The following is an 18,106-nucleotide window of genomic DNA, read 5'->3' on the forward strand; positions in this document are numbered from 1 at the left end:
ACAAACATTTGAGGACACTAAGAAACATTCAATCAAATTCACATCCATAAAACCTATGCAGTTTATAATTATATATCACATCACTCGATAATTTATATTAATAGAAACCCAAGCCAACTTAACAAAATATTAATAACATTTATAAATCCATAAGCTAAATAATCTATACAATCAGAACTCCAACCATTTACTACAAGTTTATATCATCGTAAACTAAACTTAATATTCTGAAAATCCAAACGAGAGAGGTCTTTTAACATGTTTACACGATATATCAATTTCAAATCTGTCGATAACAATTCATTATATACAAAACATGTTTATATAACAACCACATAATAACCAATAAGACTTGCCCAAAATCTGAATAGCTCTCCACTGCCTCGGTCCAATTCAAACGTCTCAGTGAGTGACAAGCTAACCTGAAATATTCATATAACAACGAAGTGAGCTACAAAGCTGAGTAAGTGACAAAACATATCCAGAACAAAAAGTGACGATTTCAAACAAATAAGATATCACAATGCAAGACAGAATACATGAGATTCAAAGGTACCATCTCATTAGATACAGAATCATAAATGTCATTTCATTAAAAACATATTTGATTCATAACAAACGGAATAGAGAGTAATTGAAGCATATCAATAGCGTATGAAATGTTCCGGAGCATATTAATGACATATGAAACATTTTATAGTATGTCAATGGTAAATGAAATATTTTATAGTATATAAATGACGTATGAAATATTTCGGAGCATATCAATAACGAATAAAATATTTCAGAGCTTATCAATGGCGTATAAAATGTTTCAGAGCATATGAATGACAAATAAAATATTTCAGAATATATAAATGGTATATGAAATATTTCAAAGTACATTAATGGCGTATGAATATTTCATAGGCATAGGAAGCATTTCGGAAGATATCAATAATATATGAAATATTTCAAAGCATATCAACGACATATGAACTATTTCGGAGCATATCAAAGAACAAATACGAAATAAAAATTCAAACATCATATTTGACGTTGTATTCATATCATTCTTATCCAAAGCACGTATAGAAACGCATAACAAAAACTCTAGATATAATATCAAATACATTTGACATTAAATAATTTTATACTAAGTATGTTGCCATCTTTTTTTTCTTCATAAAGTAAATTACATTCTTGGATGCTCTAAACCACCTTTGATTGCCTTTACAGTTAACATTCAAGTGATCGACCTTTCATGTGAATGTAGTTACCCATAGAAATTTCATATTTTTAGCATAATCAATATGTCATTTGTTCACTAAACATATCAAAATAAAGTTCGGGTTAGAGCACAACTTATTAAAACACATTTTAAATTGAACTACTAAAGGTAAATTTAAAAAAAAATATATTAATCTTTTACTTTATTCCCATGTAGTATCATTTATTTTTTCAAAGATAAAATTAACTTTAGCTTTCACCTCGTTGGTCGTTGCCTCCGTCCCTTGTTATCATATGTTACCCATTATCTCCCCTCCCTGTTTCCTTTGTTGCTCTCGTTGGTCATCACCTGTGCCTTGCGACCCAAGCCCTTGTCGCTCATCTACTCGAAATAAGAGATGAGGATAACTTTTGACTTCTAATGATAGTGTCAAATGAAGGTGTCGAGACAGTACTCTCCTCCATAATGGAGAGCTTCGGACATGGAGAGCGAGATGCCTCGTTAATGACCACCTCCAGAGGAGAAGAAAGATCGATGGATGTAGAGCGACACAAGGGATAATTAGAACTTAACAATCACCATGGGAGTAGATAACAGAGATGAGAGCAAAGATGCAGGGATGAAACAGAGTGGATGACAACGACAAGGGTGAGAGCAAGTGTCATGACCCCTCGAATCGATAATATTAAAAAAATTTCATAAACCAATCGAGGATCCAAACTAACATTTGAGGATATTGAGAAACATTCAATCAAATTCATATCCATAAAACCTGTGCAGTTTATAATTACATATCACATCATTCGATAATTCACATTGGAAACCCAAGCCAACTTAACAAAATATTAACAATATTTATAAATCCATAAGCTAAATAATTTATATAATCAGAACTCTAACCATTTACTATAAGTTTATGTCATTGTAAATTAAACATTCTGAAATTCCAAACGAGAGAGGTCTTTTAACATGTTTACACGATATATCAATTTCAAATATGTCGATAATAATTCATTATATACAAAATATACTTATACAACAACCACATAATAACCAATAAGACTTGCCCAAAATCTGAATAGCTCTCTACTGCCTTAGTTCAATTCAAACATCTCAGTGAGTGATAAGTTAACCTGAAAGATTCATATAACAACGGAGTGAGCTACAAAGCTCAGCAAGTGGCAAAACATATTTAGAACAAAAAGGGATAGTTTCAAACAAATAAGGTATCACAATGCAAGGCAGAATACAAGAGATTCAAGGGTACCATCTCATTAGATACATAATCGCAAATGTCATTTCATTCAAAACATATTTGGTTTATAACAAATTGAATAGAGAGTAATTGAAGCATAGCAATAGCGTATGAAATGTTTTAGAGTATATCAATAGCATATGGAATATTTCAGAGCATATCAATGGCAAATGAAATATTTCGGTATAAAATATTTCGGAGTATATTAATAATGAATGAAACATTTTGGAGCTTATAAATGGCGTATGAAATATTTTGGAGCATATCAATTACAAATAAAAATTTTCAGAACATATTAATGGTATATAAATTATTTCAAAGTGTATCAATGGCATATGAACATTTCAGAGGCATAGGAAGCATTTTGGAACATATCAATAGCATGTGAAATATTTCAGAATATATCAACGACATATGAAGCATTTTGGAGCATATCAAAGAATAAATACGAAATAGAAGTTCAAATGTCATATTTGACGTTGCAGTCATATCATTCTATCCAAAGCACATATAGAAACACATAACCAAAGCTATAGATATTATATCAAATACATAGAATGTACAGTGGGTTCACAAACAAAATATGGTTCATCCATTTCTGGATGATCATCAGAAAGAAGTCTCCCACGATAGGGAGCTCTAGACACTCACATTTGGGTGAAGTCAGAGGGGGTCAGTAGAGCATTGTAGGCTCTAAGCATAATCCCTTTATCATTTCTAGCAAAAGTCCAGATACTCCCACAAACACCAGAGTACAAAAGGGCATTATGAACAATAAATTGACATATATCGGAAGCTCAACAATAAAATGTACATGTGCCTTTATGAGTCAATACGATACAAATATAATCTTTCATAAATGCATTCAAATTTAAAAGAAAATAAAGACGAGCATACAAGGATTTTGACACATATCGGAAGCACATGCGGAATAATAGAACATACATGTGCCAATACGAAATAATACGATACAATATAAACTTTACATAATAGGTTTCAAGAATCCAAATAATTTAAGGACAAGAGCATACCAGAATTCAAATCAGTAATATAAAATTCAATTAAAGAAAGAATGCTAGATAAAATCAATTTTCAAAAGAAATGATGTATGAATAGGCAAAATCGACCAAAGCTCGATTTTTGATAGAATTTAAGAGGCACAATGCATAAATTATTTGGATAACCAATTATGCTCCAAATTACTTAGAAATGTATTATTAGAAAGATATTTTAATCTAGTTTCAGATAAAATAAGTTTCATATAAATTAAAGTTTCCAATAGAGAATTACAAATAATTCGGTAACCAATGATCAAAATCTCTATTTTGTAAAATTCACAAGGTTGGCTTCAATAAAAAATTAGGCAGGAATTTGGATTATAAATCTTTCAATCCATATATCAAAAGAAAGATTAATGAGTTTAGTTTTTAACAAAGTAAGTTTTGTTGTTATCAGAGTTTCCAATAGGGACTTATAAGTATTTTAGTATCAAAAGGTTAGAGTTATCGTCTCTGTTTCGTAAAATCTATAAGGCCAATTAAAACAGAAGTTTGGGCAAATAAATTTACTTTAAATTCTTCAAATAAGCTATTAATAGAAAGGTTTATAAGTTTATATGTAGATCAAATAGATTTTATCCAAATTAAAAATTAGTATATAGATTTATAGCTAAAACAAAATGGATGAGTCAGAATCTCGAAAGTTTTTCAGATTTAAATCATTATGTCTAAACAAGGGATATATCATATGCAAGGTTAAAACAATTCAAATTTTTTATATTCAAAGCAAGCAAAGATAATATCACAATAGAGATAGGTTTAAGACACTTGCCTTTCGAAAAGAAGATGTAAGCTTGAATCCTTCTTCTACTTTTCCTCCATCTCCTCTCCATGTTTCGTCTTCTGTAGCCTCAGCCATTGTTGCAGCTGGAGCCACGGTCGTAGCAGCCACCGCCGCAGCCCTTTTCACTGCACTGATTCCTTTCTCCCAACTCTCATTCCTTTCTTTTCTTTCTCAAATGCAGCTGCCACAGCTCCCCTTCCTCTCTCTTATTCTTCTTCTCTTCTTCTTCTTATTCTTCTTCTTCTTCTTCCCTTCTCCTCCCCGACGCCCCACACCTTCTCTCCTCTGTTTCCTCCTGCGGGAAACAGAGGTGATGCAGCCCTGTTGCAGCTACCTCCCTCTCTTCTCCTTCTTCTTTTCTCCTTTTCTCCCTCTTCTTCTTCTTCTTCTTCTTCTTCTTCTTCTTCTTCTTCTTCTTCTTCTTCTTCTTCTTCCCGACGCCCCACACCTCCTCTCATCTGTTTCCTCCTGCAGGAAACAAAGGTGCTGCAGCCTTAGCTGCTGCAGCTTCCTCCCTCTCCTCTCCCTCTTCCCTCTCTTCTCCTTCTTCTTCTTCTCTTCTCCTCCTCCTCCTCTTCTTCTTCTTCTTCTCCTCTTCTTCCCTTGTTCTCTACTTATCTTCTTCTCCTGCTCGGTAGCTCCACACACACACAACACACACACACACACACACACACACACACACACACACACACACACACACACACACACACATATATATATATATATATATATATATATATATAGTTTTTGTTATTTATAACACTACAAGAATTTTGAATATTTCTAAGTTACCCTTTTAGATAAACATATATGTGATAATTTAATCTTAATCAAATATTATCACTTTTTAGCTATAATTTTATTTTATTTTCTTCTTTTTCTTCTCATCATCTCCTCTTAATCGCTAGAGATGATGTAAAATGATGAAAACAAGATAAATAATGAAATGAGATGAATTAAATACGGAAGAGGAAGATGTGAAAAATATTTTTTTTCGTTTATTATAGTAATTTAATATCTTTAGGATTATATATAGTTTGTAATAACACAGAAGATATCATTTCATTAGAGGGGTAAAAATAGAATTAGAGGGTTGTGAATAGTAAAATATTATGCTATTAATTTTTAAGAAGTTATGAATAGGGAAGTATTGTGAATAGTAAAAATGAGAATAAGCTCCTTCATCATTTGTCATATATATAATCTCCTAAATGGCTCTTGTCCTTTCTTACTCTTTGTTTTCATTTGGTGTCGCTCCCAAGACAACCTCGAATACCTGATCTTAACACTACCTTTTGCCTATGCTTCTATCGTTGCCCTCCGTCTCTTGCTCCCAAGGTCACAATCACCTTGAAGCTAGAGACTAAAGGTAGTGTTCTAAGGAAGGATGGGGAAAGATAAATGATACAAAGGTGGTATGATTTCACGACGAGAGAGGTGATGAGACAAAAGTGACGACCGATAAAGATAAAGAACGAGGGATATTTACGAGATTATAAAATATAGGGGCACTATCTTGAAAAAAAAAAAAAAACATAGACACGTTCAAGGAAAAACCAAAAAGATGAGTTTTTTCATGAAAAAGAACTCTTTTTTAATAATTTAATGATTTTTTTAGTTAAATTATGGTGGCAAATATCTTTAAAAAAATTATTGGAATCAGGTTTCCAACATTAATCTAATACGAGTAAGTATAACAGCATATTACGGATCTGATATGATTTCACATTAAAAAAAAAAACCTGCATTATTTTTATTTATTGCATGCCTAAGAAAAGAAATAAAAACAATGGAATATTAACGTTTGTCCAACCTGAAACCCATTCCTTTATGACAGATAACCTAAACTTGAATCTGTCTTATGTAGGAGCCGATTCAAAAAGTGTGGCAACTGAGTCTCACATTTCTCTTATCTTATCTAATCTGTTCCCCAAAATGTCTTCGACACAAACAGGATTTTATGCAACCTATAAGTGTTGCATAATTTATTCGAATGTGAAGCCAACAATATGTGTTGCTCACTTATTGTTTACCAACTGTTACGTACTGTTCTTTCCATACACTGAAACTACAATTCTTTTGATATGTGGCGGGCGACGATCCCGTGAGCTGCGTCTGTGAGGTGCAATCCATCCCAGCTAACATAGCTTGAGGGATCACTGCACAAGTTTGACATTGGATGACCGCATCCTACAGAAACGTTGAAGTTGTATGGCCCCTCACCTCCGCAGCACGCAGCCAGAGGTTCCTTCATCCCTGCGCTTATATGCGATGTGATTACCGAATGATGAGCCAAACAACGTTCTTGGAGGAATAGGAGTGTGGATATATCTCACCAAATTGTTCCGGAGATTGGTAGACGGGCATCAGAGCCGAATAGTAATCAACATAGAAGATTTTGGAATGCGGATGTTGTTTTCGGATTCGATTCAGCTCCTTGAGCAACCGGAGACTGTGGTAGTGTGAGAGCTCATTCGCCCACTTGAGGCACCCTGTTCTTGGATCATACTCCTCCGCGCTTTGGGTTTGGAAGACCGTGAGGTATACTGCGCTACATCCCAGTGGGATAATCCCAGCCACCATCACTGTTTCCACCCCTTTGCGGATCAAACTCTATCAACCAAAGAAGAAGGCTCAGATAACGAAAGATCATCTGAAACAAAAGGCAGCGAGATCATTGGCTCACGGTGACTGTTGAACCGATCGCTTGCACAACCGTGGGGACGTAGCTTCGTATGAGATCTTTAGCCTTCTTCTCGTACAACAGGTGACTGTAGTCATTCACCCCCATCTCGCCCATTAGGAACAACGACTTGCTTATGGTGTCTTGTGATGCTGCACATAATACACGACAGATGTTATCGTACGAGATGAGATGCCAATCTAACCCAAGAAGACAAGCTTACAGTGGAGCGAAGGGGTGGATCGCTGTAACAGCTGCTCGAACCACTTAAATTGAGTGCTCAAAGAGTAATCCTGCCACGTCACGTTAAGCCCCTCGGCCTCAAAGAAGGCGTTGCCAAGCGCACAGGCCCCTCCGACCGCAAAGTTCGCTCCGTGTTTGAAGTCCTCGCTGCTGTTCCCTGCAAGATACGGCGGCACCAGCGGCAGCCGCAGGGCTTGTGCTGCGACAAGTACGCAAACACGTTAGCCTATGCATGAGGGATGTGAAAAAAAGGCGAGTTTCGTATACCGATGAAGTCGATGACGAGTCTCCCGTCGGAGAAGCGGCCGCTGGGATGACCAAAGTACGTCTCACCGTACGGGAGTCGGCTAGCGGCCACCGTACCACCGGAGAAGAAGTCCAAGTTTCCGGTGTCGGTGAGAGAGTTGCCGAATCCGAAGATGGCGGGGTAACTGCTGCTGCGAACAGCAGGGAGGACCAGCAGGTGGAGGAAGAAACACAGGGAGACGAAGGACGCCATCTCCGAGCTGGGGATCGAGGGAGTAGCTTGTGCAGGGGAAAGATGCGGTGCGTGGACGTGGTTAGACCATCTGTCGTCTCTTCTATTCTCGGACGCGGTGTATGCAGCATAATTTCGTTCTCTGACCGGGACATGTGGCCGACCCTTTTCTTTCGACTAATAAATGGCCGAGACAAATAAATGGGGTTGCCTGATGGCCACACCGGCCAAAGGTGCGGCCAAGTCGCTGGCGTACTCTTGACTTTTGGATGTAGAGCGATATGAGGGGCAATTAAAACCTAACGATTGTTGGAAAATCTAGGGCAGCATCACATGCACAGCGAAAGAATAGAAAATAAAATCCTAGAATTTTCTACAAAAAAAAAAGGTTTAATCGTTGTGCGAAGATTGGTGTGCAAAAACTTACGAAACTGAAAACTACGCGTATAAGAAAGATATGTTACTTAGGGAAATCGTATATCCCTAAAACCCTATAGATCTATAGAGCAGAATTTCGTGCTCTGACAGGGACATGCGACCGACCCTTTTCTTTCGACTAATAAATGGCTATGAGACATAGAAATGTGGCTGCTTGATGGCCACACGGGCAACAGGCACAGCCAATTTGTCGGCGTGCTCTGACTTTTCGTAGCAATAAGTGTCTTTTAATTTACCTTGAGATCAACTTTATAATTCAGGCTAATTGTTTTGTGAGGCAGAAGATCAACATTTTTATGATCATCATGAGAAAATATGATAGATGTGGTTGATTTGTGGAAGAAATGGATTTGTCTTTATTACCAATACGCCACGATTGTCAAGTGGCATGACGGTTAATTCTCAGCAATAATTCCATTATCTATACAAATCGATTAAATCTTATGATACAGTGAAATCATTTTATACTAAGTATGTTGTCATCCTTTTTTTTCTTCGTAAAGCAAATCACATTCTTGGATGCTCTAAACCACCTTTGATTGCCTTTAATGTGAAAGTGATCGATCTTTCATGTGAATGTAGTTAATATTCAAGTGATCGACCTTCCATGTGAATGTAGTTACCCGTAGAAATTTCATATTTTTAGCACAATCAATATGCCATTTGTTCACTAAAAATATCAAAATAAAGTTTGTGTTAGAGCACAACTTATTAAAAGATATTTTAAATTGAACTATTAAAGGTAAAGTTTAAAAAAATATATTAATCTTTTACTTTATTCTCATATAGTATCATTTATTTTTTTAAAGATAAAATTATCTTTGGCTTTCACCTTGTTGGTCGTTGCCTCCGTCCCTTATTATATCACCTGTTACCCATCATCTCCACTTTTTGTTTCCTTTGTTGCTCTCGTTGGTCATCACCTGTGCCTCGTGACCCATGCCCTTGTCGATCATCCACTCGAGATAAGAGATGAGGATAACTTTTGACTTCTAATGATAATGCCGAATGAAGGTGCCGAGATAGTACTCTCCTCCGTAATGGAGAGCTTCGGACATGGAGGGCGAGATGCCTCGTTAATGACCACCTCTAGAGGAGAAGAAAGATCGATGGATGTAGACCGACACAAGGGACAATTAGAACCTAACAATCACCATGGGAGTATATAACAGAGGTGAGAGCAAGTATCACGACCCCTTGAATCGATAATATTAAAAAAATTTCATAAACCAATCGAGGATCCAAACAAACATTTGAGGACACTAAGAAACATTCAATCAAATTCACATCCATAAAACCTATGCAGTTTATAATTATATATCACATCACTCGATAATTTATATTAATAGAAACCCAAGCCAACTTAACAAAATATTAATAACATTTATAAATCCATAAGCTAAATAATCTATACAATCAGAACTCCAACCATTTACTACAAGTTTATATCATCGTAAACTAAACTTAATATTCTGAAAATCCAAACGAGAGAGGTCTTTTAACATGTTTACACGATATATCAATTTCAAATCTGTCGATAACAATTCATTATATACAAAACATGTTTATATAACAACCACATAATAACCAATAAGACTTGCCCAAAATCTGAATAGCTCTCCACTGCCTCGGTCCAATTCAAACGTCTCAGTGAGTGACAAGCTAACCTGAAATATTCATATAACAACGAAGTGAGCTACAAAGCTGAGTAAGTGACAAAACATATCCAGAACAAAAAGTGACGATTTCAAACAAATAAGATATCACAATGCAAGACAGAATACATGAGATTCAAAGGTACCATCTCATTAGATACAGAATCATAAATGTCATTTCATTAAAAACATATTTGATTCATAACAAACGGAATAGAGAGTAATTGAAGCATATCAATAGCGTATGAAATGTTCCGGAGCATATTAATGACATATGAAACATTTTATAGTATGTCAATGGTAAATGAAATATTTTATAGTATATAAATGACGTATGAAATATTTCGGAGCATATCAATAACGAATAAAATATTTCAGAGCTTATCAATGGCGTATAAAATGTTTCAGAGCATATGAATGACAAATAAAATATTTCAGAATATATAAATGGTATATGAAATATTTCAAAGTACATTAATGGCGTATGAATATTTCATAGGCATAGGAAGCATTTCGGAAGATATCAATAATATATGAAATATTTCAAAGCATATCAACGACATATGAACTATTTCGGAGCATATCAAAGAACAAATACGAAATAAAAATTCAAACATCATATTTGACGTTGTATTCATATCATTCTTATCCAAAGCACGTATAGAAACGCATAACAAAAACTCTAGATATAATATCAAATACATTTGACATTAAATAATTTTATACTAAGTATGTTGCCATCTTTTTTTTCTTCATTAAGTAAATTACATTCTTGGATGCTCTAAACCACCTTTGATTGCCTTTACAGTTAACATTCAAGTGATCGACCTTTCATGTGAATGTAGTTACCCATAGAAATTTCATATTTTTAGCATAATCAATATGTCATTTGTTCACTAAACATATCAAAATAAAGTTCGGGTTAGAGCACAACTTATTAAAACACATTTTAAATTGAACTACTAAAGGTAAATTTAAAAAAAAATATATTAATCTTTTACTTTATTCCCATGTAGTATCATTTATTTTTTCAAAGATAAAATTAACTTTAGCTTTCACCTCGTTGGTCGTTGCCTCCGTCCCTTGTTATCATATGTTACCCATTATCTCCCCTCCCTGTTTCCTTTGTTGCTCTCGTTGGTCATCACCTGTGCCTTGCGACCCAAGCCCTTGTCGCTCATCTACTCGAAATAAGAGATGAGGATAACTTTTGACTTCTAATGATAGTGTCAAATGAAGGTGTCGAGACAGTACTCTCCTCCATAATGGAGAGCTTCGGACATGGAGAGCGAGATGCCTCGTTAATGACCACCTCCAGAGGAGAAGAAAGATCGATGGATGTAGAGCGACACAAGGGATAATTAGAACTTAACAATCACCATGGGAGTAGATAACAGAGATGAGAGCAAAGATGCAGGGATGAAACAGAGTGGATGACAACGACAAGGGTGAGAGCAAGTGTCATGACCCCTCGAATCGATAATATTAAAAAAATTTCATAAACCAATCGAGGATCCAAACTAACATTTGAGGATATTGAGAAACATTCAATCAAATTCATATCCATAAAACCTGTGCAGTTTATAATTACATATCACATCATTCGATAATTCACATTGGAAACCCAAGCCAACTTAACAAAATATTAACAATATTTATAAATCCATAAGCTAAATAATTTATATAATCAGAACTCTAACCATTTACTATAAGTTTATGTCATTGTAAATTAAACATTCTGAAATTCCAAACGAGAGAGGTCTTTTAACATGTTTACACGATATATCAATTTCAAATATGTCGATAATAATTCATTATATACAAAATATACTTATACAACAACCACATAATAACCAATAAGACTTGCCCAAAATCTGAATAGCTCTCTACTGCCTTAGTTCAATTCAAACATCTCAGTGAGTGATAAGTTAACCTGAAAGATTCATATAACAACGGAGTGAGCTACAAAGCTCAGCAAGTGGCAAAACATATTTAGAACAAAAAGGGATAGTTTCAAACAAATAAGGTATCACAATGCAAGGCAGAATACAAGAGATTCAAGGGTACCATCTCATTAGATACATAATCGCAAATGTCATTTCATTCAAAACATATTTGGTTTATAACAAATTGAATAGAGAGTAATTGAAGCATAGCAATAGCGTATGAAATGTTTTAGAGTATATCAATAGCATATGGAATATTTCAGAGCATATCAATGGCAAATGAAATATTTCGGTATAAAATATTTCGGAGTATATTAATAATGAATGAAACATTTTGGAGCTTATAAATGGCGTATGAAATATTTTGGAGCATATCAATTACAAATAAAAATTTTCAGAACATATTAATGGTATATAAATTATTTCAAAGTGTATCAATGGCATATGAACATTTCAGAGGCATAGGAAGCATTTTGGAACATATCAATAGCATGTGAAATATTTCAGAATATATCAACGACATATGAAGCATTTTGGAGCATATCAAAGAATAAATACGAAATAGAAGTTCAAATGTCATATTTGACGTTGCAGTCATATCATTCTATCCAAAGCACATATAGAAACACATAACCAAAGCTATAGATATTATATCAAATACATAGAATGTACAGTGGGTTCACAAACAAAATATGGTTCATCCATTTCTGGATGATCATCAGAAAGAAGTCTCCCACGATAGGGAGCTCTAGACACTCACATTTGGGTGAAGTCAGAGGGGGTCAGTAGAGCATTGTAGGCTCTAAGCATAATCCCTTTATCATTTCTAGCAAAAGTCCAGATACTCCCACAAACACCAGAGTACAAAAGGGCATTATGAACAATAAATTGACATATATCGGAAGCTCAACAATAAAATGTACATGTGCCTTTATGAGTCAATACGATACAAATATAATCTTTCATAAATGCATTCAAATTTAAAAGAAAATAAAGACGAGCATACAAGGATTTTGACACATATCGGAAGCACATGCGGAATAATAGAACATACATGTGCCAATACGAAATAATACGATACAATATAAACTTTACATAATAGGTTTCAAGAATCCAAATAATTTAAGGACAAGAGCATACCAGAATTCAAATCAGTAATATAAAATTCAATTAAAGAAAGAATGCTAGATAAAATCAATTTTCAAAAGAAATGATGTATGAATAGGCAAAATCGACCAAAGCTCGATTTTTGATAGAATTTAAGAGGCACAATGCATAAATTATTTGGATAACCAATTATGCTCCAAATTACTTAGAAATGTATTATTAGAAAGATATTTTAATCTACTTTCAGATAAAATAAGTTTCATATAAATTAAAGTTTCCAATAGAGAATTACAAATAATTCGGTAACCAATGATCAAAATCTCTATTTTGTAAAATTCACAAGGTTGGCTTCAATAAAAAATTAGGCAGGAATTTGGATTATAAATCTTTCAATCCATATATCAAAAGAAAGATTAATGAGTTTAGTTTTTAACAAAGTAAGTTTTGTTGTTATCAGAGTTTCCAATAGGGACTTATAAGTATTTTAGTATCAAAAGGTTAGAGTTATCGTCTCTGTTTCGTAAAATCTATAAGGCCAATTAAAACAGAAGTTTGGGCAAATAAATTTACTTTAAATTCTTCAAATAAGCTATTAATAGAAAGGTTTATAAGTTTATATGTAGATCAAATAGATTTTATCCAAATTAAAAATTAGTATATAGATTTATAGCTAAAACAAAATGGATGAGTCAGAATCTCGAAAGTTTTTCAGATTTAAATCATTATGTCTAAACAAGGGATATATCATATGCAAGGTTAAAACAATTCAAATTTTTTATATTCAAAGCAAGCAAAGATAATATCACAATAGAGATAGGTTTAAGACACTTGCCTTTCGAAAAGAAGATGTAAGCTTGAATCCTTCTTCTACTTTTCCTCCATCTCCTCTCCATGTTTCGTCTTCTGTAGCCTCAGCCATTGTTGCAGCTGGAGCCACGGTCGTAGCAGCCACCGCCGCAGCCCTTTTCACTGCACTGATTCCTTTCTCCCAACTCTCATTCCTTTCTTTTCTTTCTCAAATGCAGCTGCCACAGCTCCCCTTCCTCTCTCTTATTCTTCTTCTCTTCTTCTTCTTATTCTTCTTCTTCTTCTTCCCTTCTCCTCCCCGACGCCCCACACCTTCTCTCCTCTGTTTCCTCCTGCGGGAAACAGAGGTGATGCAGCCCTGTTGCAGCTACCTCCCTCTCTTCTCCTTCTTCTTTTCTCCTTTTCTCCCTCTTCTTCTTCTTCTTCTTCTTCTTCTTCTTCTTCTTCTTCTTCTTCTTCTTCTTCTTCCCGACGCCCCACACCTCCTCTCATCTGTTTCCTCCTGCAGGAAACAAAGGTGCTGCAGCCTTAGCTGCTGCAGCTTCCTCCCTCTCCTCTCCCTCTTCCCTCTCTTCTCCTTCTTCTTCTTCTCTTCTCCTCCTCCTCCTCTTCTTCTTCTTCTTCTCCTCTTCTTCCCTTGTTCTCTACTTATCTTCTTCTCCTGCTCGGTAGCTCCACACACACACAACACACAGACACACACACACACACACACACACACACACACACACACACACATATATATATATATATATATATATATATATATATAGTTTTTGTTATTTATAACACTACAAGAATTTTGAATATTTCTAAGTTACCCTTTTAGATAAACATATATGTGATAATTTAATCTTAATCAAATATTATCACTTTTTAGCTATAATTTTATTTTATTTTCTTCTTTTTCTTCTCATCATCTCCTCTTAATCGCTAGAGATGATGTAAAATGATGAAAACAAGATAAATAATGAAATGAGATGAATTAAATACGGAAGAGGAAGATGTGAAAAATATTTTTTTTCGTTTATTATAGTAATTTAATATCTTTAGGATTATATATAGTTTGTAATAACACAGAAGATATCATTTCATTAGAGGGGTAAAAATAGAATTAGAGGGTTGTGAATAGTAAAATATTATGCTATTAATTTTTAAGAAGTTATGAATAGGGAAGTATTGTGAATAGTAAAAATGAGAATAAGCTCCTTCATCATTTGTCATATATATAATCTCCTAAATGGCTCTTGTCCTTTCTTACTCTTTGTTTTCATTTGGTGTCGCTCCCAAGACAACCTCGAATACCTGATCTTAACACTACCTTTTGCCTATGCTTCTATCGTTGCCCTCCGTCTCTTGCTCCCAAGGTCACAATCACCTTGAAGCTAGAGACTAAAGGTAGTGTTCTAAGGAAGGATGGGGAAAGATAAATGATACAAAGGTGGTATGATTTCACGACGAGAGAGGTGATGAGACAAAAGTGACGACCGATAAAGATAAAGAACGAGGGATATTTACGAGATTATAAAATATAGGGGCACTATCTTGAAAAAAAAAAAAAAACATAGACACGTTCAAGGAAAAACCAAAAAGATGAGTTTTTTCATGAAAAAGAACTCTTTTTTAATAATTTAATGATTTTTTTAGTTAAATTATGGTGGCAAATATCTTTAAAAAAATTATTGGAATCAGGTTTCCAACATTAATCTAATACGAGTAAGTATAACAGCATATTACGGATCTGATATGATTTCACATTAAAAAAAAAAACCTGCATTATTTTTATTTATTGCATGCCTAAGAAAAGAAATAAAAACAATGGAATATTAACGTTTGTCCAACCTGAAACCCATTCCTTTATGACAGATAACCTAAACTTGAATCTGTCTTATGTAGGAGCCGATTCAAAAAGTGTGGCAACTGAGTCTCACATTTCTCTTATCTTATCTAATCTGTTCCCCAAAATGTCTTCGACACAAACAGGATTTTATGCAACCTATAAGTGTTGCATAATTTATTCGAATGTGAAGCCAACAATATGTGTTGCTCACTTATTGTTTACCAACTGTTACGTACTGTTCTTTCCATACACTGAAACTACAATTCTTTTGATATGTGGCGGGCGACGATCCCGTGAGCTGCGTCTGTGAGGTGCAATCCATCCCAGCTAACATAGCTTGAGGGATCACTGCACAAGTTTGACATTGGATGACCGCATCCTACAGAAACGTTGAAGTTGTATGGCCCCTCACCTCCGCAGCACGCAGCCAGAGGTTCCTTCATCCCTGCGCTTATATGCGATGTGATTACCGAATGATGAGCCAAACAACGTTCTTGGAGGAATAGGAGTGTGGATATATCTCACCAAATTGTTCCGGAGATTGGTAGACGGGCATCAGAGCCGAATAGTAATCAACATAGAAGATTTTGGAATGCGGATGTTGTTTTCGGATTCGATTCAGCTCCTTGAGCAACCGGAGACTGTGGTAGTGTGAGAGCTCATTCGCCCACTTGAGGCACCCTGTTCTTGGATCATACTCCTCCGCGCTTTGGGTTTGGAAGACCGTGAGGTATACTGCGCTACATCCCAGTGGGATAATCCCAGCCACCATCACTGTTTCCACCCCTTTGCGGATCAAACTCTATCAACCAAAGAAGAAGGCTCAGATAACGAAAGATCATCTGAAACAAAAGGCAGCGAGATCATTGGCTCACGGTGACTGTTGAACCGATCGCTTGCACAACCGTGGGGACGTAGCTTCGTATGCGATCTTTAGCCGCCTTCTCGGACAACAGGTGATTGTAGTCATTCACCCCCATCTCGCCCATTAGGAACAACGACTTGCTTATGGTGTCTTGTGATGCTGCACATAATACATGACAGATGTTATCGTACGAGATTAGATGTCAATCTAACCCAAGAAGACAAGCTTACAGTGGAGCGAAGGGGTGGATCGCTGTAACAGGTGCTCGAACCTCTTAAATTGAGTGCTCAAAGAGTAATCCTGCCACGTCACGTTAAGCCCCTCGGCCTCAAAGAAGGCGTTGCCAAGCGCACAGGCCCCTCCGACCGCAAAGTTCGCTCCGTGTTTGAAGTCCTCGCTGCTGTTCCCTGCAAGATACGGCGGCACCAGCGGAAGCCGCAGGGCTTGTGCTGCGACAAGTACGCAAACACGTTAGCCTATGCATGAGGGATGTGAAAAAAAGGCGAGTTTTGTCAACCGATGAAGTCGATGACGAGTCTCCCGTCGGAGAAGCGGCCGCTGGGATGACCAAAGTACGTCTCACCGTACGGGAGTCGGCTAGCGGCCACCGTACCACCGGAGAAGAAGTCCAAGTTTCCGGTGTCGGTGAGAGAGTTGCCGAATCCGAAGATGGCGGGGTAACTGCTGCTGAGAACAGCAGGGAGGACCAGCAGGTGGAGGAAGAAACACAGGGAGACGAAGGACGCCATCTCCGAGCTGGGGATCGAGGGAGTAGCTTGTGCAGGGGAAAGATGCGGTGCGTGGACGTGGTTAGACCATCTCTCGTCTCTTCTATTCTCGGACGCGGTGTACGCAGCAGAATTTCGTGCTCTGACAGGGACATGCGGCCGACCCTTTTCTTTCGACTAATAAATGGCTATGAGACATAGAAATGTGGCTGCTTGATGGCCACACGGGCAACAGGCACAGCCAATTTGTCGGCGTGCTCTGACTTTTCGGAGCAATAAGTGTCTTTTAATTTACCTTGAGATCAACTTTATAATTCAGGCTAATTGTTTTGTGAGGCAGAAGATCAACATTTTTATGATCATCATGAGAAAATATGATAGATGTGGTTGATTTGTGGAAGAAATGGATTTGTCTTTATTACCAATACGCCACGATTGTCAAGTGGCATGACGGTTAATTCTCAGCAATAATTCCATTATCTATACAAATCGATTAAATCTTATGATACAGTGAAATCATTTTATACTAAGTATGTTGTCATCCTTTTTTTTCTTCGTAAAGCAAATCACATTCTTGGATGCTCTAAACCACCTTTGATTGCCTTTAATGTGAAAGTGATCGATCTTTCATGTGAATGTAGTTAATATTCAAGTGATCGACCTTCCATGTGAATGTAGTTACCCGTAGAAATTTCATATTTTTAGCACAATCAATATGCCATTTGTTCACTAAAAATATCAAAATAAAGTTTGTGTTAGAGCACAACTTATTAAAAGATATTTTAAATTGAACTATTAAAGGTAAAGTTTAAAAAAAAATATTAATCTTTTACTTTATTCTCATATAGTATCATTTATTTTTTTAAAGATAAAATTATCTTTGGCTTTCACCTTGTTGGTCGTTGCCTCCGTCCCTTATTATATCACCTGTTACCCATCATCTCCACTTCTTGTTTCCTTTGTTGCTCTCGTTGGTCATCACCTGTGCCTCGTGACCCATGCCCTT

The 18,106-nt window shown here is 36.0% G+C and overlaps 2 protein-coding genes and 2 long non-coding RNA genes across 4 annotated transcripts; all 4 read right to left on the reverse strand.

Moving 5' to 3' along the window:
• Positions 1 to 242: 242 nt before the first annotated feature.
• Positions 243 to 4,926, reverse strand: LOC135618413 (uncharacterized). The gene is made up of 2 exons (XR_010488994.1): positions 4,296 to 4,926; positions 243 to 422 (listed from the first exon to the last, which is right to left on the reverse strand). It is a non-coding gene; the product is annotated as an uncharacterized LOC135618413 (long non-coding RNA).
• A 1,267-nt stretch (positions 4,927 to 6,193) lies between these two features.
• Positions 6,194 to 7,826, reverse strand: LOC135618991 (GDSL esterase/lipase At1g28570-like). Its single transcript, XM_065120514.1, has 5 exons — positions 7,504 to 7,826; positions 7,217 to 7,435; positions 6,997 to 7,145; positions 6,647 to 6,923; positions 6,194 to 6,566 (listed from the first exon to the last, which is right to left on the reverse strand). The coding sequence occupies exons 1-5, from the start codon at positions 7,733 to 7,735 to the stop codon at positions 6,379 to 6,381; spliced, it is 1,065 nt and encodes a 354-aa protein (XP_064976586.1). The 5' UTR covers positions 7,736 to 7,826; the 3' UTR covers positions 6,194 to 6,378.
• Positions 7,827 to 9,639: 1,813 nt separating this feature from the next.
• LOC135618417 (uncharacterized) lies at positions 9,640 to 14,320 on the reverse strand. Its single transcript, XR_010488999.1, has 2 exons — positions 13,693 to 14,320; positions 9,640 to 9,819 (listed from the first exon to the last, which is right to left on the reverse strand). It is a non-coding gene; the product is annotated as an uncharacterized LOC135618417 (long non-coding RNA).
• A 1,259-nt stretch (positions 14,321 to 15,579) lies between these two features.
• LOC135618992 (GDSL esterase/lipase At1g28570-like) lies at positions 15,580 to 17,214 on the reverse strand. Its single transcript, XM_065120515.1, has 5 exons — positions 16,890 to 17,214; positions 16,603 to 16,821; positions 16,383 to 16,531; positions 16,033 to 16,309; positions 15,580 to 15,952 (listed from the first exon to the last, which is right to left on the reverse strand). The coding sequence occupies exons 1-5, from the start codon at positions 17,119 to 17,121 to the stop codon at positions 15,765 to 15,767; spliced, it is 1,065 nt and encodes a 354-aa protein (XP_064976587.1). The 5' UTR covers positions 17,122 to 17,214; the 3' UTR covers positions 15,580 to 15,764.
• Between the last annotated feature and the right edge of the window lie 892 nt (positions 17,215 to 18,106).

Source organism: Musa acuminata, chromosome BXJ2-8 (assembly GCF_036884655.1).
Source record: "Musa acuminata AAA Group cultivar baxijiao chromosome BXJ2-8, Cavendish_Baxijiao_AAA, whole genome shotgun sequence".
Taxonomy (NCBI): Eukaryota; Viridiplantae; Streptophyta; class Magnoliopsida; order Zingiberales; family Musaceae; genus Musa; species Musa acuminata.

Coding starts and splice junctions, on each gene's coding strand:
- LOC135618992 (XM_065120515.1), bottom strand. CDS start 17,121: ATGGCGTCCTTCGTCTCCCTGTGTTTCTTCCTCCACCTGCTGGTCCTC. Junction 16,532..16,602: donor ATCCACCCCTTCGCTCCACT/GTAAGCTTGTCT, acceptor TATTATGTGCAG/CATCACAAGACACCATAAGC. Junction 15,953..16,032: donor CCAATCTCCGGAACAATTTG/GTGAGATATATC, acceptor ATATAAGCGCAG/GGATGAAGGAACCTCTGGCT.
- LOC135618991 (XM_065120514.1), bottom strand. CDS start 7,735: ATGGCGTCCTTCGTCTCCCTGTGTTTCTTCCTCCACCTGCTGGTCCTC. Junction 7,436..7,503: donor ACTCGTCATCGACTTCATCG/GTATACGAAACT, acceptor TACTTGTCGCAG/CACAAGCCCTGCGGCTGCCG. Junction 6,924..6,996: donor CGATCGGTTCAACAGTCACC/GTGAGCCAATGA, acceptor TTTGGTTGATAG/AGTTTGATCCGCAAAGGGGT.